The sequence below is a fragment of the Ciconia boyciana genome, chromosome 1 (assembly GCF_034638445.1).
Source record: "Ciconia boyciana chromosome 1, ASM3463844v1, whole genome shotgun sequence".
In the NCBI taxonomy this organism is placed as follows: Eukaryota; Metazoa; Chordata; class Aves; order Ciconiiformes; family Ciconiidae; genus Ciconia; species Ciconia boyciana.
In genome coordinates, this window is record NC_132934.1 from 76,745,753 (window position 1) to 76,773,628 (window position 27,876).

Consider the following 27,876-nt stretch of genomic DNA (forward strand, 5'->3'; position numbering starts at 1 on the left):
CAGTAATACTTCTTGGAAACAATTGTGTCTGCAGCCACACATTTTGTACCTATATTAGAAGGTGATACTTCAGTTCCTGCTAGAACTCCTGCTGTGTATGGTCCTTATCTCTCATCCCTTGCAATCTAACAGACTGCTCACTTTCAGGAGCAAGTCAGACAATATTTCAGTAGCGGTTTCCACACTGCAAGGGAAGAACCAGCATTGCACAGGTTGCTTTTTAAGGGCTGTTTTATACTTCACATACCTAAATATCAAACTAGATCACCACAACATAAATACCTGTACTTGACCATTAGTACAAGATTCTGCAGCTAGACATACGCATGTTACAGCAGGCTGAGTGGGCCACTGTGGAAAGAGTCACAAAACAGCATGTAGTGTACTGGACAGATAACTTTTCTTCCAGATTGAGCAAATATATTCCTCTTATTAAGCAGGACAAATTTGCAGTGGTAAATCCTGCCCCACTGGCTCGTTGCTGGTGATCACTCATCTCACCATTCCTAGATTCTTCCTCTCTGTTCCTACCAGTTATTTGGCAGGTTACAGAAGCAACGGAGTCCTTTCCCCAGCTGGCTGCTCTTTCTGAAAAAACTCTTTGATATGCAGTAGCTTGTTATGGATCCTCTCTCTCAGGGGAGGGATATGATGGCTGGGGTCTAAGACATTGGTGCTTCTGCGCTCCCTTTCCCGCTTCCAGGTGAGATAGGGGTGCGGCGGGAAGGGCACTTCACTTCTCTCTCGGCGAAGCTGCACAGTTACTCCGCTGAGGGCCAGCATTGTCCACACTGACAGGATAATGAAGTCTGAAAAAGAGAAAGTGAACAGATTCCTATATCAAGGCAGAACCTTTGCAAGAACAAAGCAGATTCCTTCCTTTCCCAAGCACAAACACTGAACAAGTTTAGCAAAAGGAATGAAGTATTGTCTCTGCATCCTCACACACCTAGAGTAAATCCATGAAAAGGCAAGAACGCACATGGATTTGAGATGAGTCTGTTCAGTCACTGTATTAGGCCTTTTGACTGCCCACTCTGCAAACTCACCAGCAAGGTGGTAGTCCAAGCCTGAGAAGCACCTTTCACAAGGGCCTTTGTCACATAACACCTGCTGGAAGGTTGGTGCCTTTGAGTCTACCCAGTATTTCTTTTGGAGGACTAGTATTTATCATCTGGGTGTTAAATCTCACACCGTACTTACTGTGTTCTCCCTTCTTCCCTTCCTACCCTCAACACTCACTGTTTACAATGGAACCAAAGAGGCAGTGGTTTCTCAAATAAGCATTTCATACTAGTTCTTTAAAAAAAGAAGTCTTAAGAGCAGTACTCACCATTTGTTTGAAAAGGCACATTGGTGTAAGCTCTGCTGAAGTAATCATTAAGGACCCTTCTGAGTAGGTCTAAGGTGATGTAAGCAAGACTTGTGTAAACATAACAAGCAATAGCTAGGATCACTGCATAAGAGCCTACTATTCCAGAGGCCAGTATGTTCAGCTAGAGGGGAAGAAAAAAAACACGGCTTTAGGAGACTGATAAATACTCTTTATTCCCCACCTTCTTAAGGCAGCATTTTGTATCAGTCCTTCTACAAGAAACTGGCTTCACACCTGTTATCCAGACACCCTGTTAAGATAGAAGTCAACTAAATGCAAGCGTTAGTGGATGCTATGCGCAACATTGCAAAAAGTCATTCCTTTGCTTATGGACCATTTAGCAGAAGTAGGGTTGAGCAGGAATGGCCTAGAGCTGGTCCTGTGCTGGGCTTCATGAAGCTGTGTTAAGTCTTCTATACATATCCCACAGGACTACATTTTATATTAAGTAGCCTTGACACCCCTTCCTCCTGAGGTGAAAGAACAGATTACTTACAATTCTTGGACAGCCAACAAAAAGCACTGGAATCATCAAGGCTACAGAAGAAAAGGTCACCCAGAACACAACATCGTCACGGAAGACCCTGTAGTCTCCTGCAAAGACACCGTATTCCACATGTAATTTACTAGGTAGCAAAACATTTCCTTTTTTGTAAGTGGTTGGGGGTAAGCTTTTTCCCCCAAATATTCTGTACATTCTGGAATCTAGAGTACAGTGTGGAAAAGCTTAGCTTTTGAGCTCAAATGGGATTAAGATGCACTGTAACACAGTTACTCAAAACAAGAACAGAAAGAGACTGTCCCAGTTAAGTATAGGTCCTGCACTCTAAGTTGGGACAGCAGATCTTGTCCATGAAACAAAGATTTTTGATGAGGTATATGTTACTCATCTGGTAAGAATGAGAAGTACCAGAGTACTTCTGCCCAATAAGAAGGCTTTTTATTGCCTATATAGGTTTATAATCTATAAACCTACATCTATGTATGCTGAACTCTAGAGTATGGTGCAAATACAGCCATCACAATACCACAAAGCAAACAAACTCTTCTGGCTTTAGGAAGAGTAATTAAGTCACTCAAACACTACTTTGGTCCCCTCTGTTTAATTGACAGGCCTTGGAAAGCAGGGGGAAAAGCTGACCCCCAGCTGAGTCACTGTTTTATTTTAATGAAGAGCAACCAGGGACTACATGGATTATCACAGAATTGTGGCTTGAGTCAAACACAGATGACTTGAGAATGAAAAACTGTCCCACCAAGGGATCTTAAGTAGAGGAGTTTTGAGATTTAAAATTATAATAGAGAAAGCAGTGTGGCTGATGCTCTGATGTCCCAGAGGGATGCCAGCTCAGCAGCCTTGCTTGCTTTTAAGTGATTTGTCTATTGTTTTTCTCTATTTAAAAGTCATTCTAAAGACTCTAATGATGTCAATCCAGCTGCAAATCCAAGTTTGAGTCTTATAATGCAGTGCTCCCAGAGCCTCGCACTGTAGTATGGTGAAAGGTAACAGCAAGAGCTCCTCTTAATCCACAGTGCCTTTATGCCTGGAGCCTCCAAGTTAGACTGCAGATTTTCTACTGTGACTTGTTCTGGATAGAGAACAAGACAGACAGCAAGTGCTCGCCTAGAGCAGAGCTGGTGTCACAGACTGCTGAGGTGGCAGGCAGCTTAAGCAGGAAGAGCCTCAGCAAGTTCTCTGAAGAATAAGCAGTTTCCTTTTCCCACCAGTGCAGATTCCCTAAGTAGTTTTAATTACAACACACCTGAAAGAAGGCTTTGGGTACATGTCTATTCCTCCCAACACTGGAAAGGGAAAGCTAAATGTAACACTAAGATAAACCAGATAGTGGCATTCATCTTAGAGCCTTGCAGTGTCCCTGTAATACAGCAGCAACACATCACTCAATAGCACTTTGCAGCAGAGTATTTCAGTGCATACCTAGTGGAGTAAAGAAGACTGTCGATGAAAAGAGAAATCCCAGCACAAGTCCAATAATAAACATACAGAGTAGGACAGATCCAAATCTCCACCAGCTTGCAACCAGGAAAAGCCCTCCAATAATTCCAGCTACTGCTGTCAAAATAAGACGCACTGAAAAAGAAAAGGGGCAATTCCAACACTATGAAAAGTTCAGTTACTGCAATAATGTATTCAGCAGCTTTACTTCCATGCCTGATTTTGTTACCTAATGAAAACTTTCTGAAAAAAGCCAAACAAGAGTATCAATCTTTGCTTCATGCATTTCACTCAGACTCCAATCTGTAACTGAGGATGTGCTACTGAAAGAGTGGTATAGGACTGTAATGAAAGTCTTGCTACTATTTACAGTAGTACCTCGAGTTCCCAGGGCAGTTATGGCTGCAACAGTTAATGCACATGTATCAAAAAAACCCAAAACACACCTATGAGGTAGGACAAAGACAAAAGGAACTAATTCTTGCTAGTATTAACAAGCAGGATGCAGACCTTCTACTCAGTCATTTTACAGATGAAATTTGCATTTGACCTGAAACTGAGGTCCACCCATTATGAAAGAATTAGGAAGGAAATACGTTGCAAATTTCCAGAGTTTCTAAAATCCTGTATCTTCCTTGGATAGATACTCAAATTTGTCTTCTACAGTTGCAGCTATTCATTCGGCATCACTATTTGACATTGGAAGCAACAGTTACTCTGTTGCATATTCAGCTATTATGGCAATTGGAGCTCAGTTCAAGTACCCAGGTATCATCCCCCTATCCTTCCTAAGGCTGGCCAACAACAAGCACAACTGAAATTTTACTTAAGGGATTCATAACAACAATATTTTGGGAAGAGCACAGGGTATCCTGACACATCTACTCACCATCATAACCAAGGCCAGTTACCCTTGTAATGAATACAAAGAAGAAGAATCCTGTGAATATGAAGCCCATGAAGAATAAGTCTAGAGAAGAAGAAAAAAAGACTTAGTATGCTGTCATATCACTTCATATCAAGCCCACTTCAGTACATCTTCAGACATCTTCATGTTACAACACGGAAAGAACCTATCAGCTCACTGGCTGAGAAGCACAAAAGGAAAGCCAGACAACACTTTGTTCTGGAAAGGGGTGTCCTCAAGCACTTCAAATAGTCAAAAAATTACATATTTATATTGCCCAGCATGCACTCTAGTTCTACATTTCTGCTCTTTGCATACCAGAAACTTCTTCCTCTGCACTTAAAAGCTCTGATCCTGTAAAAGCAAAGCAGCGGACTTAACTGGCACATAATCACTATCAAGTAAATCTCAGTATTAACACCACTATTCCAAGTAACATCTATGAAATTCCAACCAGACTTATGAGAAAAAAAAACAAACATTCAATACCTGTTTTCCAGAATCTGTGTCCAAAAAAGCAAGTGAACAGACCAAGAACAGCAAGAGCAGTGAAGAATACTTTGGTAGAGAGTTTGCCTACAAGGAGAAAGAAAGGGTTATACTAGAGCATTCCACCTAGTAGTCCCAACAATGAGACTAAGGCAAGGTCAGGTTACTGCCACTGAGTCTGACAGCTTAATAGCTGCCCCTCCTTCAGACACACCATGTGAGCAATGCCTGAACTAACAGTTATCTTGATAGGATCTCTAACAGAATACTGAAGTAATTCCAGTCTGCTTAAGAAATCAAGAGCTTCCTCCTTATTCAAAAGACTGAAGTTTCTGTAACAATAGTTAAGTAGCTGTAACTTGCTGTTTATAATACTGATACAGCTTTACCTGAAAATTCTCTGCTCAGCTTTAAAAAAAGGGACATCCAATCATCTATAAAAATCAGCGCTACAGGATTAGTGACCCAGGCAGCAGCTATAGTCTTTACCACTGCAGCCTTCACCATAGTCTCCCTTTAATATACTCTCCATGCAACAGAAAGGACCAGCAGCATCCCAGTAAGGCTCACCTCTGTCTCCTAGGCAAAATTCTTACTGGTATTTAAGCTATTTGAAACAAGTAAACCACATCTTCCTAGTTCTCCGATTTAGGGAAAAGGGGCTTAGCCTAGATAATTTGTCTCATGTTGTCAAAAGACAACACTGAGTTTGACAACAGTTACTTGTGCTACAGTATACAAGAAAATAATCATGAGAACAAATCTTACTTTATGAACCACATTCTACCCATTATGCTTGTCCCTTCTGCAGTCATAACGGGGGTGGCAGCTTTGCTCCTCTTCTGCTCAAATTCTATCATTATATAGCTTTGTACAAAGTAGCATGACTTTGTAGTCATTTTGCTATGGCTGGCATTATCTTCATCCTTATTTTAGGTGATCATCTCCTTCTAAAATATTTGTAAGTTACTGGTTCCTGTTAGCACCAGAGCAGTTAGAAAAGTAAGGCTGGACCCTAATCTAGTTCATGTTTTATTAGCTTAGTTTCACTGCAGCATCTATAGTCCTAGAAGTGATTTAAGATTATATATCCAGTTCAAATGGAAAAAGCTAGAGTGTCACTACAGAGTTGAAAGTTATATATCTGCAAGCCACATATTAAACCTCCATTAAGTTAAACCTTCAATTGCTAATAGTTCTCCTTAGTCTTATTTCTTCATTCTAAAATTTCTCCTCAATCAAGAAGTAGACCCTGTCATAAAGTAACAAAATATATCTAGTGTAGAACAAAGAGCTCCTTCACACATTTTAAAAAAATTAAATCTCAAAAGCACCACTCAGCATGCTGGAGCACAAGCAGCTTGAAATGAGTTGGCAAGTACATACAAGTCCCAACTTACTGAGAGAAGAGCAGTTATCCACCAGGTCAGCAAAGCTGCAGGCATATGTATGCACAGGTATGTATGCAGCAGAAGTATTCCAAAGAGGATCCCATACTATGACATTGTAGATCACACCTTGTCCAGGAAGCGAGGAAAAGTAGACATTGGTCTTGTCATCAGTTGTCAGTGTAAGCATCTGGAACAGTAAAGAATATTTAATTGCAAGGAACCGCTTGTCACTGTTGGCATATTGATATGTCCATACAGCTGAGGGAATACTCAGCAGCTCAAAGATAATGATCAGCAAGAACTGCAGGCAAGAGCTCTCTTACTCTGAACCCTCTCAGTATTATCACTTGAAGCATTGAAGGCTTACAGGACAGACTACTTCCTCCAACGTTACTATGCTTTCTGACATGGGAGAAGATTCTCTCACTCATATGTTTTGCTCCTCCCCATTTGAGGACACAGTTCAGTTTCCCTGTCAGTCTACAAACCCAGGTCTGGCCTCTGATGCAGACAAGGCTGCCATTCTACTCCCTAGCAAGGCCAGACAGGTCACAGCCACTGAGATTCCCCCCCCTCTGTCCCTTCCAATCTCTTTGCCAGGGAGTAGGTAAACATGCAGCAAGTCTTTGCTCTTGCATATCAGGTCTCTTCACACCACTCCAAATGGGGCCTGTTTCTAGTCCAGTTCCACTATACTCTCCTCCCTCCTCTCTTCCTTGCATTCCCTGCCCAGTTCTCAGCATCTGAGGATGCCAGTCCCCTGCATCTATCAGGCATTGTAGGATATCAGTCTTTGTCAGAAGTGGCTCGACTTCTGGATTTACAGGCACTCAGTGGCAGTATTGCTGTAGGCAAGCTGGCCTCAACATCACTGAGGGAGCACTGTGGCTAAAGTAGTATTCAGCAAGCAGGAAGACACTGCAATAAGAGCTTGTTTAATTGAGGAAAGCGCAAGACACAGAAACACGCCACAGACCAGTCACTAACATCTACCTAATACCAGAGCCCACTGCAAGAAGCCTCAATTCTGCCACATTTCAGGCTGTGCTAACTAGCCACCTCCATCCCAAGAGAGAGTGGTTGCCATTTTGCATGCATCACTCACTCTATACTTCCTAGCGAGAAAACCCAGATACAAGCAAGAAGCCTGAAGCATCAGCAGCCTGCTTATGTCACCACTCAAGGAAGGAGAAAACTTAAGACAGTGCCACTGCCACATGCCTGGTACACCAGTGCTTCAGACTTACTTTAATGCCATTAGCTTTGATACTCTCCACCTCAGACATCTTCCGTATGTGGCTCATGAGTACCATCTCAGAAAGATCGTTCTCTGGTAAGAAGTACTGGTAGACATCATAGCGCAGTCGCCATCTGGAGTTCTGACCAGTCCCTGAATCACAGGATGGTGGGTTTGCTCCTCTACAATTAAAAAGAGATCAGCTTTGTGCCCAGCACAAACCCCTGGATCTTAAAATTAGTTTTCAGAAGTTACCTGTCCAAGTTGGCAGTATTTGGCTTCTACTCTCTAGAATTTAACACCAGCAACTAATTCAGAACTAGACTGTAAATGTTTGTGAGCACAGACTACAGCAGTACTACACAGAACTACCCTGATGCAAGTAGTGTCTGTGATGATGCCTGCCTTTACATTTACAGAGGCTTTCTATCAGTTGTCATAAGGAACCAGCACAAGAATTCCAAGAGGTCACAACAGCCAAAGATCACAGCATCACTGTTTAGTTTTCCACACATACTATGTATACAGCTCTGAACATAGCCTTCCCCATTCCCTGCCTATCACCTGTGACATCAGGCACCATTCAGGAAATAATGCCTTATAACTTGAAGTCTCAATATTAAACAGAACTCTAGGCTATTATCATGCTTCAGTACCAGTAAAAGAATAAAACTGTCTACAATACACAGCTGCTCCTCAAAGAGGTTAAGACGTTATGAGGAATAGGAAAATCCAGTATTTGCTGACTGCTTGCATATCTGAAGTTGCACAACCTCTCCCACAAGATGCAACTCTCAACTTTTACCTCTGCGTTACCTCTCTCCCTCCTCCTTTTCCTCATTTACTTCTGAGTTTGTTGCAGCAAACAAGATTTCTGCCAGCAGCTGGATGGTCAGCCTTTCCAGCAGAATCTCATTTTATGACCTTGGCTAAATACAGGACAAAAGAGGTCTTGCTCAGTGCACTGAAGTTTTTCCACACACCTGGTATATCCCAAGTTTGCAGGGGCAAACTTGATGTGTATATCAACCAATGTATAGTCTAGGTAAATATTTGGATCCACTTCCAAGTCAAATTCTAGATTGCAGGCTCCAGGAATAGGATCTAGAACACAGAAAATATAACTGTAGTAGGATTTACTCCACCCCCTTACACAGCATTAAAAAAGTTCTAAGACCTCAGCAATGCATGTACTTGCAGGCATAGCATGCTTGCTGAGAACATAAAATTGTCAGGTTCTAGTCCTACAGACAACACAAGTGGTTTCACTGCAGTCTAAGATAGGTCCTGATACATATGCACAGCAGTTTTCTACTTCAAGGCTGAAGTTGTGACAAGACCATACAGTACATCCTATACGCGACTCGCAATTCAACAGCGATACTAAACTTTTTCGCCCCTTTTCAAAAGAATTTCTGGCATCTCCATCATATGTTTGTACTATGCAAGAGCATCACCTCTGAAAGGTCAACACTTCCTTTCATAGTTAACTTGTTAAGGGATACCAGCTCTGCTTATTACAAGTAATAAGAACATACCTTTCTCCATATAGGGAATAGAGATAGCTGTGCTGAGCACCTGGCTAGCATCCAGTGACCGAAGGTACCATGTACATACACTCTGTTGAGGCCGAAGGATTGAAACCAGTCCTCTGTCTACTCCAGTTCCTGAGCTGTTCACAGATGGATTCTGGACAGAAACAAGTTATATAAACAAGCAGTTCTTCTTGAGAAGATTTCCACCACAGCTTGATGTATTGCACAGGAGTCACATTCCTGCCACGAACCTGTAGGGCACATATTTCAGCACCAGTTGCCACAGATGAGGCATTCAGCCCTTAGCTAGCTCATAAAAAAGGAAGATGGAAAAAAAAGGGAGTGGCCTCTGACACCACACACTGCCTAGTTCAGGCTCAAAAACCTAAGTGACAAGTTTGAGACTACTGAAGAGTCAATAATCCTAAGCAAATTGCAGAGAAATCTAGCTAGTTGAAGTCTACCGCTGCACAGCAATGGAGTGACTAGTAAAGGTGTAAAAGTATTGGAATATTGCTCACAAAAAGTTGTGAGATGTCACTAAAGGGCATTCTGGGAACCAAAGTGCAGAAGCACCTCACTATCTCTACCAGAATGGAGATGATGGTATGACAGCTGGCTTAACAGTAGTCATGCCAGACAAAAGTGCTTGGGGCCAGGTCAGCTACAGACCCAATGCCCACCACCACCATCCTTTTCAGAATCAGTGGTCCTGAGGAAAGATCAGGCAGCAGTGGCAGTGTCACACACAGCTGGAACAACCAATTGACCTGCAGTCAAATCTATTTTTCAGCACAGAAAATGTGCTTTTGTCCAAGAAGGCCACAGTTATCTGAGGCAACACTGTTAAGGAAGCACTTTGGACCTGGCAGGCTTTAAGGTCTGGCTCAGCTTCATATTTCTAGAGACAGGCCAGCCCCAAAAGCAGTATGGCCATATTTATGCATCACTGTCCTTGGCCTGATAAGGCCCATGAATGCAAAGAGGGTCTGAATTGACAGCAGAAGATTCTACCAGTGGTAATCAAAGACCAAACAGGTATAACAGTAATGCCTTAGCCCTGTAATCCTGGCTATTTCACTAGTACAAAGATGACTGAGCTGGGTGACTTGTGTTACAGGTTATTCATCTCCTAAGCTTCCCAGAATACTCCTTGGCACTCAGTACATTATCATTTGGAAAATACTGATGGGGAGAGGGAAACTGGATGGCAGCTGTCAGATCTCCATCTACTACCTTCACCTTAGCCTACATTCTGCTCAAATATCACTTAGAGCCTCACAGCACCATAAAAATCAGTATTTTAGATTGCATCCCAGTAATGACGGGACAAACTGAGGCTAGTCTATAGCAGTAGGAATGCTTATATTGTTGGCTAGGAGTAGCAGCCTTCACTGGAGTACTATGGAATAATTTCTCCATGTGCCACCAAAGGAGAATTAGATTCAGAACAAGGAGCTGGGGTAACAAGACATCAAATCTGTAGTGGCTAGATCCCACCACATAAACAACAGACAACTAAATATCCCAAAGTGATCATATTTATTGTATAAGGTATCTGGCAAATACTTCCATGAATCTGTTTTTAATTTGACAGGCTGATGGATAGCAGTCACATGTCAAAAGCACCACTTCCACCAAGAACAAAGAGTCTTGAAACATTTTCAAGCCAGCTCTGAAATTCCTTTAGCATTCAGTCCTTCAAAATAGCAGCTATGACATGTAAGTAGAAGACAGACAGTATTATTTCAGCTTCAGAATTCATAAGAGCCATGCAGGTAAGATACTCATTTTTATATAGCTTCAGTTCTATATGCCTACATGTACCAGAGCCAACTCCTTTGTTGAAAGAAAAGTAGCAGTTAAGAACAGAAGTGACACTCTTACCATACCTTATCAAAGGATATCACCACATTGCTTTGCTGGGCATGTACTTGAAAAATTACAACAGTCACATTGCTTGCAATGTTCCTGATTACAGCTTCCACTGGGTTGGTCTGGTTAAGTAGCACATTTCTGAATTTCCCCAAGGAGAGCTCAAGAAGACCTGCATTACAAAAAGAGGAAGACACTTTTTTGTCCAGAGGGAAGTCTGGAAGCTTCCAGTAGCCTAATATTAGTCAGCTGGGAACAGAGCAAGATGTTGTTTTATACTACTCTCATCCTGTAAGCTGTAGTAAGGTTTCAGAGACTACTATACACAGAGCTATACCTACAAGAACAGATACAGCTAGAGAACCCACCATGCAGCCTGGCACTCACCTAAGCACATGGGGCAGGACTTCCTGCCAGGAGCTCAGTATTTGATACAGCTGAGCTCATCAGCAACAGACACTAGCTGCAGCTGATCAGCTACTGCAATCAACAGCAAGTAACATTCAGTAGAGTTAATAAGAGAGGATACCGAAGACTACTTGCTCTTCACCAAATACAGGCAAGTATGCTTGTATTAGCCAGCCAACTTGCACAATACCTGTTAGACTTCCTGGGTGAATTCCCAGACCATGGGAGTTGGAGTCAACTTATATAACACAGCATCAAATCTGTAGTTTACATATGTATACTTACCCACTTTAGGCTACTTCACATAGGTCTTTTGCTCCCATGCTATTCTTAATTATTAGGACTGTTGGACCCCGATTTCTGTATCTAAAAATCTGACTAATTTTTTCCAAGACACAACCAAGACCATTTCTTCTTACAATGAGCATAATCCCATGATCCACCATCATTTTTAAATTAAAGTGAGCCACATGACCTAGGATATAAGATTCTTTGAGAATCAGCTCTGGCTTACCATCCAAGTCCTGCAAGAAAGTCTGGTTTCTCCCCATGCTGGGCTCTTGAGGGACAGGGGATGTGAAGGGAGGAAAGAGAAGCAGCTGTACAGAAGCCACAAGATTCTCTTTTGTTGGCAGTTAGCAGGCAGACTAGATGGTTGCAGAGCACGCACAATGCCTTTCAGGTTTTTCCCTGAATTCCCCTGCGTGCACACACAGTAGCACAGCAAACCCAAAACTTATCAAGCCTAAACACTTACACAGTACTTCCTCAATAAAGTTGCCTCTTCTAGTGTAAAGGGTCAATACTGTCAAGTGCTCCAACAGAAGCACAGAGTAATCAACAGCACCATCCCATATACACTGTTGCTGATAACTCAGGTGGTCTCCCATCCAAAAAAGGAAGGGATACAGTCTTCTCAGCTGAAACTGTACCCAGTACTCTAACTCCTTTCCTGTTATTTTTCACTCTCCCCTGCCAAGAATTGTCATCTTTAGCCAGTTTCTTTGCCTCTTGATGATATGTAAAAAAGAGGTGAACTCCTACCCTCGTGCCTCCTCCACTCACCTCACAGCAGAGGAAGAAAGCAGCAGCAAAGTCTAACTCATCTCATCTTGCTAACTTCAACCCTTGCACGCTCACCCTCAAAATTCAGTTAATACCAGTACTGCATCACCAATAAAACCCCAGCTGGAACATGGGGATCATAAGCCACCTAGGAGGAAAAAAAGATTCTCCATTTTCCAGTCCAGTCATCTGCAGTTTGTGTTAAGGTAGAAAAAGTTTCTACTCCAAGTTTTCAAACAGTAATTAACATAAAATTAGAGCCACAAGAAAGCTTTGTGTATTCTTCTGTTTCTGCTAGAGTCCCTTGAGCAGCATTCAGATATCCTCCCCTTCACAAGACCTCTTTCCTCCTTAGCACTTAAGTTCTACCAGAAATGCAACTAGCAGTATGAATGCTAGAGAAAAGCATTCAAAAGGCACAGACTATACATCTATGCACTCAGAAATTTGGAGTGAAAGCTTAGAATGCAGGAAAAATATTTTTCTTCGATCTTTTAGAACTTCAGCACAGTTTCCTGAACCACAAGATGGTCACACTTAGATGTTCTTTTAAGGAAAGAGCTAAAACCATATACATCCTCTCTATGCTCTACATCAAGGGGAAAAAAAAGCACTGCTCTCTTGTTTCTCACCTCCACTCTGTACTCATACCCAGAGGCCTCTGCATAAATAAGAACAGATTTGTCAGCAAGACGTGCAGCCACTACTTCAACATGATCATGAGACTCTAAATGTCAGAGGCACTCTCTCAAGTTTAATTAGTGTGGTAAATTAAGGCATGGTGTTCTACATTGCCTTACTGCTTGCATAATTGCTCCTAAAACAGTGCATGTGACATACATTTTAAACCAAAGTCCAGACAGAAAAGCATAGATTAGGGTGAAGAACAAGAATGGCTACATCCATCAGACAAGTATTTTTCAGCTTATTGTTTACGGGCTCGTTGAACCACACTTCTAAACAGGCTTGAAAGATGACTAAAAGGAGAGTTCACAAGCACTGCAGAGCAGCAGAACCTTCTAAGAAGTTCGCTGAAGAGCAACTGCCACATGGCCACAGACTACAGCACCTTTCCAGCCTTCTCTTTTTCTTGTCATTTGAACAAGTCACTGGTGCTGCTCTGAGGCAGAAAGGGAGCATGGAGAGCAAGACAAATTAACTAACTCACAATTCATCAGGCCTGTTGCTATCACAAGTTCTCAGACAGGCATTGGACTACCTGAGCCATACAGAGTTCAGTGTTGTCAGAGATGCTTTGAAGGACAGATAGCGACCTGCATGAACATGTGGTACTGGCCACAGTATGCAAGCTGCTTCTTTGGGCAAGCTTCATCTCGCTGAAGGTAGCACACCAAACAGGACTGCAGGTTCAGCAGCACATGCAGCAAAGAAAACACCACCACAGAAGCGACGTAGTTGACCCAACAACAGAGCTCAGTCAGCAACAGAGCCAGGAACAACATGCAGGCACCCCAGCTTTCTTTATTACTTCACTTGCTTCAAACAGTGAAAGTCTGGAAATACCCTGTAAGATGCCAGGCTATGCCCTCTTCTTCACCTTGTAGGGAGAAGTATGATGGTCACTGCATGTCAGAGTAGTTTTGGGTTGGATATAAGAGAGGAACCCTTGCTATTACAGAGATTATCAACAGAAAACATACTTAAAGGAAGTCAGCATTGCTGAAACTGAGCAAGAACAGAGCAAAGATGGAGGGTTGAGCATGTATTACTCGGTATACTAGTACCAATACTAGAACAGGAGCACAGATAGTCCAGCATATAAAAGAACCGATGAACAGAGGTGGACAACAGTCCACTCTGTCACTCCACTTTGTATCTCTTCTCCCACACGAAGGGCAGAATCAGTAAAGACAGCAAAGGAATTGAACCTCTCTGAGGTCTTCTGAGATCAAAAGTCCTTATTCCTAACTCTAAGCAAGAAGATAATCAACTCTACAGAGGTTCAGCATTTATTATCCCTTCCCTATGACATGCAGTTTCCCCAACAAGCAACACCCAGCTTGAACCACTTCCATTCTGCCGATTCAGTGCCAAGCTCTCAGTTCATTTGATGCTTTAAGTAAACTACATTTCCTGCTCCAATAGTCAAGTGTCAATCCCCACCACCAATAAAGTTAAGCATACAAGGTTCTTGATGACACCTAGCAGTCTAATTTCCATTAAGAAACGCAACTGAAGAAATGCCATTGCTGCCAATACAGGAAGAGTCTTAACCTACAGAGCCATGCTCAAACATTATGCTTGCCTCAGAGAGGTTCCCTACAGCCAGAGAAAATGCATTTCTACCCTGAGCCAACCAGCTTACAGTGGATATGCAGAATAACCTTATGTGAGCTTTAAGATGCAAGAAGAACCTTCCGGTGTAGGGAGTACATCAACAAGTAGTCACATGAAGACATTTAATGGAGATGAAATGCAAGCTCAGACTGAAAACTAGTTTGAGCAGGGAAAACATGAGTATACAGTTACTTAACAGAATAAAACCAGCAGCCATATTATATCAGACCTGTAAAGCCATGCATACATGGATGCATAGCAGAGTCCTGCTACAAGGTCTCTGTCTTCCTACACTAGTAAAACCCCAAATAAAGACACCACCCACCCCACCCCCAAAAGAAGCAAGAAGATTTATGAAAGCTTCTAAACTTTAATTGCATGTGTACTGGGACTCATGCTTAGAGAACAGTTTGATGCTTACAGCAGATAGTGCCACAGAACTTGGCTTGTCACCAGAAGCACCACTCCCATCCCAGAAGACTATTCTGTTCACCAAGTTAGAGGTCATGAGGTCTTCTACAGCCTGAAAAGTGAGGGAAGAAGTACTCACCTCACCTGCTTACAGTTTTACTAATCCACTTTGATTATCAGCCAGAACACACAAGACCTGGCCTCAGTCACATTGCTAGCACTGTTGATTAAGATGTCACTTGTGCATCTGGGCAATAACACTTCAAGATGCAAGTGACCAGCTGTCCAATACATTCAGACAGCTGAACAGCTTTGTGTTAACCTCTTATTTTAAAATGTTGTCTCTGCATAGACTAAACAGCTAGCACAAACTAAGTTCATCCAGACAAGCTCCCTTTATGAGAAGGGCACTGCTCAATCCTGATTACACTATAAACTTGCTTTAGTTTTTCCAACACTAAACAACCTGGTTTGGATGTAGCAAACAAGGCCAGCTGCACTCCTGCCTCATGAAGGTGGAGCTCCCTGGGAGGTAACAAACATGATATATGAAACACTTCTGCACAAATACTAGGTTTGAAGAGCTGCAGCCCATCAGAACCCCAGAGAAGTAATATAGGCCATCATGCACAGATTTTACTTATCAGCACTTTTAAAATGAAGCAGGATCTTCCAGTATTAGGAGATAGCAGAACTCACCCCTGCAAACCTGGGTGTCCAAGACTGAATAACCACAAGACAATTTCAAATAAGTGAACCATTAAGCAAATGTCCTTGTTTAAAAGGCCTAATGATCAGCTAGATATTGGTACACAAATTACACAGCTTATTAGCTTTCCATGAGGAAAGTACTTTCCCCCTCCACTCTCAGTTCTGCAAGGAAATATACCAACAGGCTCCTTTCAAGGCAAAGCAGTTAGCTTAGTCCCATATTTATTCTGCATTTTTACATACTGTAAAAAAATTACTCAACACATCACCCATTTTCAATCAAGTCTGTGAGAGAAATTGCTTGTCAGCATCTTTTAATATAAACATTAAGGTCTAAGAACATTGAGCCTTCATTCTCAGACCTGCTTGCCACCATCAGGTGCTAAGCCTAAGCTTCTAGGGCCTGCAAGAAGCAGGGAACACCTGGCTCTTCACTAAGATCTTGGGCATGAGACTGGGGTGGGGGGAAGGGAAGAAGTCTTCCACACTTGAGACTGATTCCAAACTCTGTCCTGCAGCCTTGCAAAGTATCCCAAGAGTAGATTTCTCCTTTTGGAGAATTAAGCTTCATTAGAGGCAAGTTTAAAAATAAAAACTAAGATCAGGTGGCTTACATCAGTCCTAACATAAGGGACTGCTTGCTTATCTCTGAAAGGAAACCGATTATTTTTTCCTTTATTTGAACAGATAAGAGTTTAAAAAGTAAGCAGCTGTTAAATCTTCACAAGCTATACTCATTGCAGTACACTTACCTCTGGATGCCTATTTTAGTCACATAGTCATTTAGCCACACGCAGAAACACAGCAGACTTACAAAAAAGTCCATGCCAAATAAAGTCAGATTACATCAGCACGGCCAACAAGCAGTTTTAGGAACCAAGCTTCAAATTCTACGGGGTTTCACCTATTTCCTTAATTTTATAGGGCCAGTGGTTTTCAATGCACAATTCGCAGGGTGCTGGGAACCCACGACCACCTGTATGTGGTCCAAAAAAAAAGAAAATCCCGCTATTAACCTTGTTCCCTCTCTCACATAAACTCATGGGTAGCGAATGCCACTTCGTTTCCTTAGAGGAATACAACTACACCAGACTCATCAGCCTGAACCGTATCCCTGCGACGGCATGGTAAAAATTAGTCCAGGAGATCCATGTAAGAGTTAAAATGATGGCGTTCATAGCAATTACGGTGTAAAAAAATGGGGGGAAAAAAAAGGGGAGGGAGGGAATGGGTCCTCCCTGCCCACATCAAAGATTAAGATAACCACGAATATACAAAACTCTCCTCCAGCTCCGCAGACAGCTGCATCTTCGCTTTGATCTTCACTCTTGCTCAACCCTCGAGACAGCAGCAGGTCACCCCGCCACCGCCTGGGACACCCCCCAAAAGGCTCTGCAGGCCCCCTCCTCGCAACAAGCCCCTCCATCCTGCTAGATATCGAGCCGGCCAAAAACACCCTCTCCCCGGTACAAGCCGGGCTCCACCAGCCCTCCGGCCGCCTAATGGCGGCCACGGCCCACAGTCCCCCCGTACCGCACCGCACTCACCTGAGGCACCGCCATGGCGAAGGACCCCCAGGAGCCCCAAGACGCAAAGAGGGAGCCGCATGGCGCTGCGGAGGGAAGGTGAGATGGGGCTGAGAGCGGGCCAGGGCGGCTAGGAGGGGCTTGGGCCGGGCGGGTCCTGTGAGGCGGCGCAGCGCCCGCGAAGGCGGGCGCTGCGCCGCCTCACAGGACCCGCCCGGCGGAGGCCGTTCCCGCCACCCCTCACCCACCTGCGCGAGAAGACTGAGGTAACGGCCCCAGCTGTCGCCCCCAACGGCTTTTATCCTCCCAAGCCGCGTCCGCCGCCAGTGTGGCAGTTACTGGGGCGGGTGAGAGGCTTGGGAAGGTTTCCAGGTCGAGGTGGGGAGGGTTGAATTTTTTAATTTTTTAAAAATTTTTTTAAAGTTGTTTTTTTTAATTTTTAATGCAGCTGCCGTTTGTTTTTGCCTTATAAACGGCGTTAAGAAACGCTGGTAGGCCTCAGGCTTGCTGGAGCATGCTCAAGGCATCTCTGGCTGCGAAGGTGATTCACGGGCACGTGACAGGAGAAAACAGAAAGCAAATTAAAAGTCTCTCTTTTTTTGGGGTGTGTTTTCGATTTCTTATTTGGGCCTCGTTTATGAATTCGCATCGTAACCTAGACTCTAAAAAGCCTTGTACGATCACCCCTATTGTGTTTATTTTTTCCCCAGCTTGCTTTGATCCGGTTTCCAGTTAAAATGCAACAGGAAGCTGTCAGTCTGGCATAAGAAGAACACAGAGATGAGTGCTGGTCCGTGTTTATAGCTATTTCAGATAAATGGGTGTACTTTCTTCTCCCTGCCTTTGCCTACTGTGCTTAGGAAGGCAGCCTTTCTCCGTCAGGTTATCTAGTTTGCTGAGGTTCTTTTTGCGCTGTTCAGCAAGGTTTCTGTAAGTCAAAATCTATGAGATATTAAAAGTCTGTTTAGCGTTTGCCACGGTCATAGTCGACCTCTCCAAGTGAGACCTCACTCACTATTCACAGCTCAGCATTCAAACTGCTCACTCGTGGCTTTCAGTCATAGACAAACAGTGCCCGCGAGAGGCTTGTCCCATGCCATGAGCCTCACTTATTCCAGGCTCAGTCCAGCATCCGTCCCACTCATGGAAATCCAACAAAGAACCTGTTGACTTCGATAATACTTGTAAACCCCTTAAAAATGTGTGGTAGGTTTTGGTCTACAGCGCAGTAGTTTGTGACTTGGCTCTTTATCAGAGGAGCACGAAGGAACCCCACATCCCAGTTTACGTGCGCAGGCCAACAAAATCCTAACCCCAACCATGCCATCAGAAAAACACTTTTGCCGAATTAGTTTGTATCGTGGCAAAGAGGGTAGCTGTAAGCGGCAAAGGAGTCTTGTGGCATACGTGTTGCTGCCGGGTGGCTGCACCCACAGCATCACTGACAAGTTGGCCAGAAGAAACTCCTGGAGGTCTCCAGCCCAGCTGCTCCCTCGGAGCCGGACTATGGCTGACACGAGAGCAGGTCAGCAATGGTTTCTCCTCCCCAAGCCTGAAGACCCCGAGGGCGGCGAGCACACAGCCTCCCTGGGTGTCCTGTCCCACCCGCCTTGTGCTGCAGGCGCTTCCTCGTGTACCCTGGCCCTCCCGAGGCCGGCTGCCAGCTGTGACACCCCCCGGTAACCGCGAGGTCCCTGACCGGGGAAAGGCTGACGTTGTACCCGGCTTTCAGAGATAAGAAAGAAGGGCTTTAAGTGCTGAACGACCATCAGCTAAACACCGGGCACTACTGACTGGCACGAATCGGTATTTATTCTCCAGCCCACGGGCACAGAGGACTCTGCTGGCTCTAAGCCGGATCGCTGAGGACGCTACACCCCTGGCCTTTCACGGCTCCCCATCCGCTCGACGCGGTGCCCGCTCAGCTCAGGGCCGGAGCGGGGCGGCGGTGCTGCCTTCCGCCGGCCTCAGAGCGACTGTTGCGCAGCAAAAGCGGCGCGCTCCGTGGCACGCCGGCCTTCTAGTGCCAGTAACGCAGGAATTAGGGTTTTTTACCCTGCTACAGTCGTGAGCACGGACTGGCGTTCCTGCGAGAAATAAACGGGCTCGACATGCCAGTGCCTCCAGCCCAACGGCACACGCTGCACCGCCCTTCCCTCCGCCGCCGCAGCGCGCCCCTCCGGCTGCTTCGTGGGCCAAGCCCGCCTCTGCCAGAGCACGACGTTATTCAAAGCCAGGGCCTGCCTGGCCCCAGCCGAGCAGTTCGGCAGCTGCCAACCAGAGGCGAGAAAGCAAAAAGTGCCAGAAAGCGGCTTCCTGTGGCTCTGAAACGGCGCGGGGCCGCCCGCGCTTCCCGCGCTGCCCGCGGCCGCCCCGGCCCCGCCGCCCGACCGGAGGTAGGACGGGGCCTCCTCCTGGCCTGCAGGGGGCGCGCCAGGCCCGTCCTGCCCCACCGGAAGGAGGGCCGTGCCGTGCCACGCCCTCGTCCCCGTCCCTACCCCGCCCACCCAACAACCGGGCGCCCTATTGGCTGCGCTGGTTGCTGCCGCCCGGTCAGGCGGGCGGCGGCGCCATGGCGGATCGGTTGACGCAGCTGCAGGACGCGGTGAACTCGGTGAGGCGAGCGCTGACCTCTTCTCTCCCCCGGCGTCCGTCGTTCTTCTCACCGGCGGGGAGGGAAGGCTGGCGCTGGGTCACGCCCCCTCCTGCCTCCACGGCCTCTGCCGCTGCGGCTGGGCCCGGCCGTTATGCGTGTGGGGGGTGCGATCCCTCTCCCCGCCCCCACGGTCCCCTGCCCGCAGCCCCGAGCGCTGGCAGCCCCCAGGTCGGGTGGCATCGCCACTGGCCGTCACGGGCTGCGGGGCTGTGCTCCCACCTAACGCCGGGGGGGAGCGTGGGCAGCTGCGTAGGGTCCGCTGGGATGCAAAATAAAGTAGAAATAGGTTTAGTGGTGAAATAAATTAACGATCTCTTTACCGCTTGCAGCTCGCAGACCAGTTCTGTAATGCCATTGGAGTGTTGCAGCAGTGTGGCCCCCCAGCCTCTTTCAGCAACATTCAGACAGCAATAAACAAAGATCAGCCTGCTAATCCAACGGAAGGCAAGTCTTTCTTTTGGCATCTCCTAACAAAATGTGAAAGTGTTCTGGTATAGTACGCTCTGTAATACAAAATCTGTACTCTATTTCATGCTCAACAAACAATTCCACCAGTAACTGGAGGAGTGATTGATGTTAAGTTATAAATTGATGTCAGCTGCACTTGCTGCATAAGATTGTGATAGCGGAAATGCAATTTTATGTGTTAAGTATTACAGTGTATTTCTTGTGCTGGTTTCTTTGCACAGATACAGTGCCTCTACAGATATAAACCATTTTAATAGGACTGCTGCAAGAAGTTGTGAGTTGTCCATTACTTCCAAAAAGTCTTTTCAGAAAGAATTAGTGTTAGTTTTATGAAATCACATATGCGTTTAAAATTCTCCATGTCATAAACTTTTAATTATTTGTGTTTTTCCCATGTATCATCTGCTTATGTAATTAATTAAGGAATGACGTCATGTTGAATCTCCCTATTGGCATTTGTGGTTTTGTTGGTGGCTGTTCTGTTTTTGTTTTTACTTTTTTTGAGAGAGAGAGAAGAAACTGATCTAAGACACTGAAATTGGCAAGCAAACTAAAAGGTCTCTCTGATTTGAGAACTTTAAGTTAGCATTTAAATAACCATGTTATTCTAATCCTGAATCTTTTTTCTTCTTTTCTTTTTTCCCCTCTCTCTTTGCCCCCCCCCAATTTTACATTTATCTTGTATTAGATTGGGTTTGTCTGTTAGAGGAGACTGGTTTGGAGTGCAGTGATTCACTTCCTAGGACAGTTTAATACTAGTTCTTCATTGGTCTATGGTGGTTTGCTCTCTGATACTGGAATTAGTTGGAAGAGCCAGCTGAAAGGCTTGTTTGCTTCTTCATCTTGCCTGCTGCTGTCCCAGGTGCCAGCATCTGTGTGGTGCCAGGAGCTAGAGGTTTTGTTAAGGTCTTAAAATGGTAGGTCATGACTGACTTCTCTTTCGATCTGTCTTTTCCTAAAATTCTGAATATAGTGACTTCAGTAAAATTACACAGCCAAGTTAGCAATGCTGATGAGGCAAAACAAAACTACTAGTTATGTCTCTTCAGATATTTAAAGTCTTGATAAGAAGGCCTTAAAACTCTTTACAGGTGAACCCTGCGGTGACCCTGAGTAAGCTTTAAATGGATATGTTGGCTTTGTTGTTTGCTTTATTTTAAGTTAAAGTCAGGTGTACCTTTGAGAATGCCACTCTCTTCTATAGATTTTTTTTTTTTGCCATTAGAAAGTATTTTCTCTCTTGCTTCCACAAATCTGTCATGAACTAGTCAACATAAACAAATATGTAAGATCTTAAATTATAAATTGAAAAGGGCTGTTTCGATATTTTAGTGGCAGTAATGAACTTAATTCAAATGGAATGGACGCAATTCCATATGGAAAGGTTTTGTTTCTGGCTTATGGTGCCTCTTATTAAAAAGTCCATCCAGTTCTTTCAATGATATAGCAGCTAAATAAAAGTCTGTTGTAAACTTCCAATCCTCTTCCACTTCTCAGTGGCTGAATAGGAATTATTTTTTAAAAAAATGAAAATTAAATAATCCATCTATTGAATCACTATCTTTATGTCATTTCTAGTGTTCTTTTTTCTTTGTCTAGTGGCAGATTTCAAGGCAAGGATTGAAAAGTTAGATGAGTTTCTAGCTACTTCTCAATACTTAATATAGTGACTAGGATACTTAATACTGGTATTAGTAATTTCTTAACTGGCTCACGGTGATGGAGTTCTAGCTATTTTCTCACTTGTACAAAGCCCAGCCCTTTGTATAACCAGTTGCCTTGTTTAATCTAGGATTGGAGTCAAACTGCCTTCATCTTCTAATATGGTTGAGTTCTCATCAGTTGAGATACTGTTGTTTTCTTCATGTAGGAGAAGTTTTAACACCTGCTTACTTCAAGTCTGTAGAATTTTCTGTGCTGTGTATGTAGAACTGTGCTTATTTCTAATAATGTACTGAGTGGGATGACTTTTCTTTTTTAAAGAGTACGCCCAACTGTTTGCAGCATTGATTGCACGAACTGCGAAAGATATTGATGTTCTAATAGATTCCCTGCCTAGTGAAGAATCGACAGCAGCTTTGCAGGTAAGAGTGTCTTTAATTAAAATATCAAAACATAACTGAAGGCAAACTTCTTCCTTTTTTTAAACACATTTTTTTCTCCCTAGGCCATGTAATCTTGAAAAATTACTTTAATATAAGCCTGAATTTTTCATGACTTTGTGAGTACTTTATAGGCTTAGTGGAAATACTGACCTTGCATCTAGTTCTAAATAAGATTATACACTGTGAAAATATTTTAAACTTACTTTTCTGTTAGAATGTTTTTTAAAAAAAAAAAGTTATTTTATCGTAACACCACAATAGTGGAAACTGTGACCCCTTTTTTTCCCCCCAGCTGTCCAAATATTAATACACCAGATGCAACAATACTGATGCATTGTGGTTTTTTTTTGCTTGATAATCTTTCATACTCTCTCACTCATTAGGAGCACTTTTCATTTTGTAGCTGCAGAGCCAACACTTTACTGAAGCTTTTTGTCCTTCCACAATGTTTCTGGTTGTTAAAGGGTTTGCAGGGTATCCTCTAAGTTCTCCAGCTCTGTCACAAAACAGTTCTTTCACTTTTCAGTATAGGGTGTCCTTCTTTGGACCGGCCAGACAAACTGGGTGTTTTTGTTTCTTGCTCCTTCTCTCTTCAGACCAGAGGTACTCTAGGAAGAGCTTGAGAACAGAAAGCAGCTACTGGCCAGGCAGGTGCAGCCAGTGTCACAGACTCCATTCCCTGCCTTACAGGAGCTGAACTGCTGCAAACAGCTTGTGAACCTTTTCACAATGCTCAACTGTTTCTCATTTCCAAAACATGCTTTTGACCCACAATTCAAAGAAACACTGCTCTATTTTTTTTTTTGCTGTTCTTTTGGCAGATATTGCTATTAGACAGCATCATCTTTTTTTTTTTCCTTCTTTTTTTTAACTCTGACTTCTAGATTTACATCAAGTATTTTCTTTTTAGAATTCAGCAAGGATGCAAAGAGTGCTGTTTCCCTCAGAATCCTGAATCTACTTTAAGATCACCTGGAGGTTTTATACATGTGTTGGTCATCTGTGACTATTCAAAGGCATTTTACGAAAGACTAATACTAGAGGTACCTGTTGGGCCAAATACAAATGACTTGACAGTGACATCACATTTGGTTTTAAACAGAGGAAGCTAAATTTGGAAACGTTGCTAGTCACAATAATTGCTGAACATACTAATTGGGCCCATTAACACCAGCATGATTTTGTGTAACCGTGTATTTAATAGCTGAAGACAGCTTTCCTGCTGCAGACAAATGACGGGCTTCTTCCATGACTGAGCAGGGTCTGATCATAGTGACAGCTGATGCAGGGAAAGCAGGGTGCTCCAGAAAGAGGAGTTGGTTATCCAGCAGGGGCATGCTTTCCTGTGGGTGATACTCAAGCAGTTTCTTGCTCTGTTAGTGCAGAATCTCGTTTCACAAGAATTTCTGATCTTTTCTGTTTGGTGTGGTTTTGAGATAAGTTAGCTTGGATTCCATCACTTACTGATTCCAGTTTTGATTTTTTATTTGCTGTTGTTTAATTTGGTGCAGTATTAAAGAGAAATATTCTGACATTCTTTAAAAAGACTGTTATGAAGGTGCTTGAAATACTCTAAAATAAGCAGGATAGGTTTTGTTGAGAAGTGGTAGATACTTGGCTAATAGAGATGTACTCAGGCTGACTTATTTTTTTTTTTTTATACTAAGGTTGTCTTGCTATAAGTTTCAAATCTGAGACTTGCCTTAAATGATAAAAGGGGCTGCTACACTAATGCTCAATGCAATTTACCCATCCCTTTCAAGTTCCCTTGTGATGAAATTGGTAGTACATATTCTGCTCAAATCTGCAGCTAACTATTTAACAACTGAGACTGAGCTGGATTCTAAATTTCAAACATTTACCTTTTGCTATCTTCCTTCTATGACCCTTCCTCCAAGGGCTATCAAGTCCTTCATGCATATGTTAACCTTCACTAAAGACATCAGTGTTGCAGAACAGAAAATGAATGTGTGGATAGAATTTGCCACTTAGTTTAAGCATGACTTCTTAAGGACCTGTATATAAACCTGGATAACTGCTCTAAAAAATATCAGTTTAAAACTATTTTGTTTTGTCTTTTCTGTTATCAAGTTAGAACAAGTTTTAGTAGTTTTAAATTTGGTAAATATTTTAAAGTATTAAAATATTTTGAAGTTGATGTTTTATTTCACTAAATTTTGTCTAACCAAAAAGCAGTTTGGTTCTGAAACGAAATATTGAAGGAAAAAAGGTTAAATAATACAGTTTCATCTGAAATACGCTGTTTAAGGGAAAGGTTTAAGTTACACTTACATCTTGCCGAGCACATCTCAGTAAGGGAATGGGGAGGCGGATAAATACTCATGTCTCATCAAGAAAAGCTGTACTGAGCCAAGAGTCATAATATGAGAGAGGCCAACATCTCTATTTGGTGGGGGTTTTTGTGTTTACTCCGTGTGGATATGCAGTGTTTTAGGCTGCAACCTATAAGGAGTTGCTTTGAAGTTGCTAGTGTGTAATTCAGGGGCTAAAGAGATAATCTTTCTCTTTTCTAGGGAGCACTAACTGTTCCATCACCATCCATTAGTAGCAAAGTCAATTTTGTATCGTCTTTGAAGATCCTGACTTTCCTCCCTTTTATTTTAAAGGCTGCTAGTCTGTATCGATTAGAAGAAGAAAATCATGAAGCAGCGGCCCGTCTGGAAGAGGTAGTTTATCGTGGGGATATGCTGCTGGAAAAGATACAGAGCGCCCTGGCAGACATCGCCCAGTCGCAGCTGAAGACGAGGAGCGGTACGCACAGCCAGCCCCTCCCGGACTCGTAGCGCCAGGGGGCAGCGGCAGGTCGTGTTGCACACTCCGCCGGCTCCCTCCCCGCGGGGAGCTGTGACACCCAGCCCCGCTCTTGCGGGACTCTGGAGTGCTCTGGTCGTCGGCAACAACGTCTTTTGTCAAAGCTGCAACTGCAGGTTTTGTCTGAGAAACACTTCTATTGTAGAAGCGGTGGTCCTGTTCTAGAATTACGCGTATTGGTGTATCTTTCCTTGACTTAAAATATTTATTTCTGAGCTTTCTTTTCTGTTCATAAACATGTCTGACTTCAGTCTGATTTGTTATCTTCATTACACAGGCCTTAGTCCCTAAAGGGAATTCAGAAGGAAAATATATTAAGAGTATTTGTGTAATTTGCTCACTCCTCCTTTCAGACTCTTATGTTCTTAGTGTATGTTTTGTAAGGCTCAAACACAGACACACTTAAATTTGCCAGAGTTCCGTGGAGACAGTGCTAGACAATGATGTGAATACAGTGGGGGCCATCTGTTTCAATTAACAGAAATGGTAACTAAACATTTGTCTGACTACTTGGCTGGTTTACTGCCTTTTACAGAGCAAGTAAAAGGATAAGTAAACTCTAATGTTTGTAGCGTAAGTGTTCTTGCCATTGACATCTCACTTTAAAAAAAAAAATTAATCTGCAGGTATCTGATAATGGCATTTATTATTGTTTGTAATTCACAAATGGGTCTTTGACTCCATTATTGCCACTGAAGCGCTTATTCTTACTTGCTTGTGCCATTTTTCTGCTTCTGCTGATATTCTGCATTCTCGTGGCAACTAGTGAATGCCTCTAAAGCAGACAGTAATGAGGAAGCATTGGATGACTGGGAATAATTAGCAATGAGGAAACTGAAGATGACTTACTACGTAATGTTGCTTTCCAGTGTAAGCAGTGGCTGCCACGTGAATGCTGTGATCATAAGCAGCAAGAGGCCTGTGGTCCCCAACATGCTCTGGACAGTTTTTTGTTTTTATCTTCACACACTGAATACATTTTTGCCCCTGGTCTTAGGATTCTAGAAATACCAGCATCTCTTTTTATATTTGGGGGAAGAAAAAAAAAAGGGCACGAGGTAATGTGGGGTTCAGTGCCTGAGCTTGGAGTTGAGCTGTTAGTCATCTTCTGTATTTTTGAGTTAGCAGCCTTGCATTATTGTAGGATGCTGTTAATAAACAGCCACATAATATCTGATCATTTCCTGATCAAAACTACTTCCTTCTATATATTGGACATGCTGTCATCGACTTGAAGGTTACACGTGTTGCTGTTGCATATAGACAGATAAGAGCAATTCAAATATGTCTTTAGCATGCCAATCCTTAAGGAATGAGATGCAGCCACTCGCTAGACTGCACCAGTGAAAGGAAGAGTATAACGTGGCACAGGATACATCTTGTATACAGCCTGTTTTGAGGATTAAAAAATACAAAGCTGTTCCTACCTGTAACAAATACTAAAGCTGAAGTATTTAATCAGACTGGTATTTAATTAAATATTTAATATTATTTTGTCAAATTTGCATATTTGTAGTCATAAACTTAGTCTGTTATTGTGAGGCTCTTGTACTATCCAGATTCCACAGAAGGAAAAACAGTTGGGGAGGTGAAAGGGCTACAGCACAGCCTTAGCTCTGTAACGGGATCTTTATTAAGAATAACTGGTCTGCCGTGATTTACTAAGCTATGTAAATATGCCCATGTCCTGGGAGGCTTGAGGGGACAGATTTTCATTTGAAGTCAGTCATGGGGCCTGTTTTTGTGTTTTCCTAGAAAAACTGCATCCAGTGCATCTCAAGTTGGTTAGGGGGTGGGGTGGATTTTGTTGTTGTTGTTTGTTTGCTTTTTAAACTAGTGGACTTAGAAAACTTTGAGTGAAACGTTTGGGCTTTGTTTGTAGTGTTGTGTGTGGTTTGTTTTTTTTTTTTTGTGTTGAGATGTCTTAATTTGAGATTTGTACTTTGCTGGAAAAGGGGTTAGATCTTCATAGTAGATTCCCTGGTACAGCTTAACATGTCCATCACTTCAAACTTGTTAACTTGGAAACTTTTGCTGTGGAGGATGGTGTGCTCTTCAGTAACAATACAATTCTTTTAATTTCATATCTTTCTGTTTTTCATACTTGAAAACTGCTGTGTTTCTGCAGCCTGGTATTGCCTAATTGTAGAAGCTTTTTCTTTTACTTGCTGTTTATTTGAATATGCTAGCCCACTTTATGTTAAACTGTGTATCAGTATCAAACAGTTAATCGCACTTAGAAGTAAACCTTAACCAGAGGTATAAGCTCCCTAGTATGTTGTGTTTTTTTCAGTACTTTACCAGTGTCTAGTTTAGTGAATGTTGCCAATTGAATAGAGATGCAGTTTGTGATACAGTTAAAAACAAGTAACACAATAAAGCAAGAGAGCCAAAATGTTCTTTTTCCTTGAGAAATAATGTAATGTTTCAGTGAGTGAGGAGTACTGTAAGATGCACGACCCCACTAGTTCTTGTATGTTGTGTTGCTGGACTAGCTGTTATAAATGTTTACCTGCTCTTTTACAGTCTGCAGCTCGGTCGGTAAGGCTGTATATCTTTTGTTGGGCTCTGACACAAAGAAGGGGGAAAAACACCGATTTGCTACAGCTGTCTAATGGACAAAGCATTAG

General features: G+C 43.1%; 2 protein-coding genes across 2 annotated transcripts; one reads left to right on the top strand and one right to left on the bottom strand.

The window, feature by feature from the left end:
• Nucleotides 1-398: 398 nt before the first annotated feature.
• On the bottom strand, nucleotides 399-17,732 carry TM7SF3 (transmembrane 7 superfamily member 3). The gene is made up of 13 exons (XM_072875523.1): nucleotides 17,434-17,732; nucleotides 17,207-17,271; nucleotides 10,784-10,938; nucleotides 8,895-9,045; nucleotides 8,340-8,460; nucleotides 7,367-7,538; nucleotides 6,129-6,306; nucleotides 4,729-4,815; nucleotides 4,222-4,302; nucleotides 3,315-3,467; nucleotides 1,872-1,969; nucleotides 1,334-1,496; nucleotides 399-809 (listed from the first exon to the last, which is right to left on the bottom strand). Exons 2-13 carry the CDS (start codon nucleotides 17,265-17,267, stop codon nucleotides 547-549), a joined length of 1,683 nt encoding a protein of 560 aa, XP_072731624.1. The 5' UTR covers nucleotides 17,268-17,271; nucleotides 17,434-17,732; the 3' UTR covers nucleotides 399-546.
• A 1,935-nt stretch (nucleotides 17,733-19,667) lies between these two features.
• On the top strand, nucleotides 19,668-27,641 carry MED21 (mediator complex subunit 21). Its single transcript, XM_072875540.1, has 4 exons — nucleotides 19,668-19,799; nucleotides 20,171-20,285; nucleotides 22,293-22,393; nucleotides 25,042-27,641. Exons 1-4 carry the CDS (start codon nucleotides 19,758-19,760, stop codon nucleotides 25,216-25,218), a joined length of 435 nt encoding a protein of 144 aa, XP_072731641.1. The 5' UTR covers nucleotides 19,668-19,757; the 3' UTR covers nucleotides 25,219-27,641.
• The last annotated feature ends 235 nt before the right edge of the window (nucleotides 27,642-27,876 follow it).

Excerpts from the sequence above, each read along its gene's own strand:
- TM7SF3 (XM_072875523.1), bottom strand. The coding sequence starts at position 17,267 with ATGCGGCTCCCTCTTTGCGTCTTGGGGCTCCTGGGGGTCCTTCGCCAT. Across the intron at positions 8,461-8,894 it reads TATTCCCTATATGGAGAAAG|ATCCTATTCCTGGAGCCTGC; the intron begins GTATGTTCTTAT and ends TCTGTGTTCTAG. Across the intron at positions 1,970-3,314 it reads AGTCTTCTTTACTCCACTAG|GAGACTACAGGGTCTTCCGT; the intron begins GTATGCACTGAA and ends GTGTCTTTGCAG.
- MED21 (XM_072875540.1), top strand. The coding sequence starts at position 19,758 with ATGGCGGATCGGTTGACGCAGCTGCAGGACGCGGTGAACTCG. Across the intron at positions 19,800-20,170 it reads TGCAGGACGCGGTGAACTCG|CTCGCAGACCAGTTCTGTAA; the intron begins GTGAGGCGAGCG and ends TACCGCTTGCAG. Across the intron at positions 22,394-25,041 it reads AATCGACAGCAGCTTTGCAG|GCTGCTAGTCTGTATCGATT; the intron begins GTAAGAGTGTCT and ends TTTATTTTAAAG.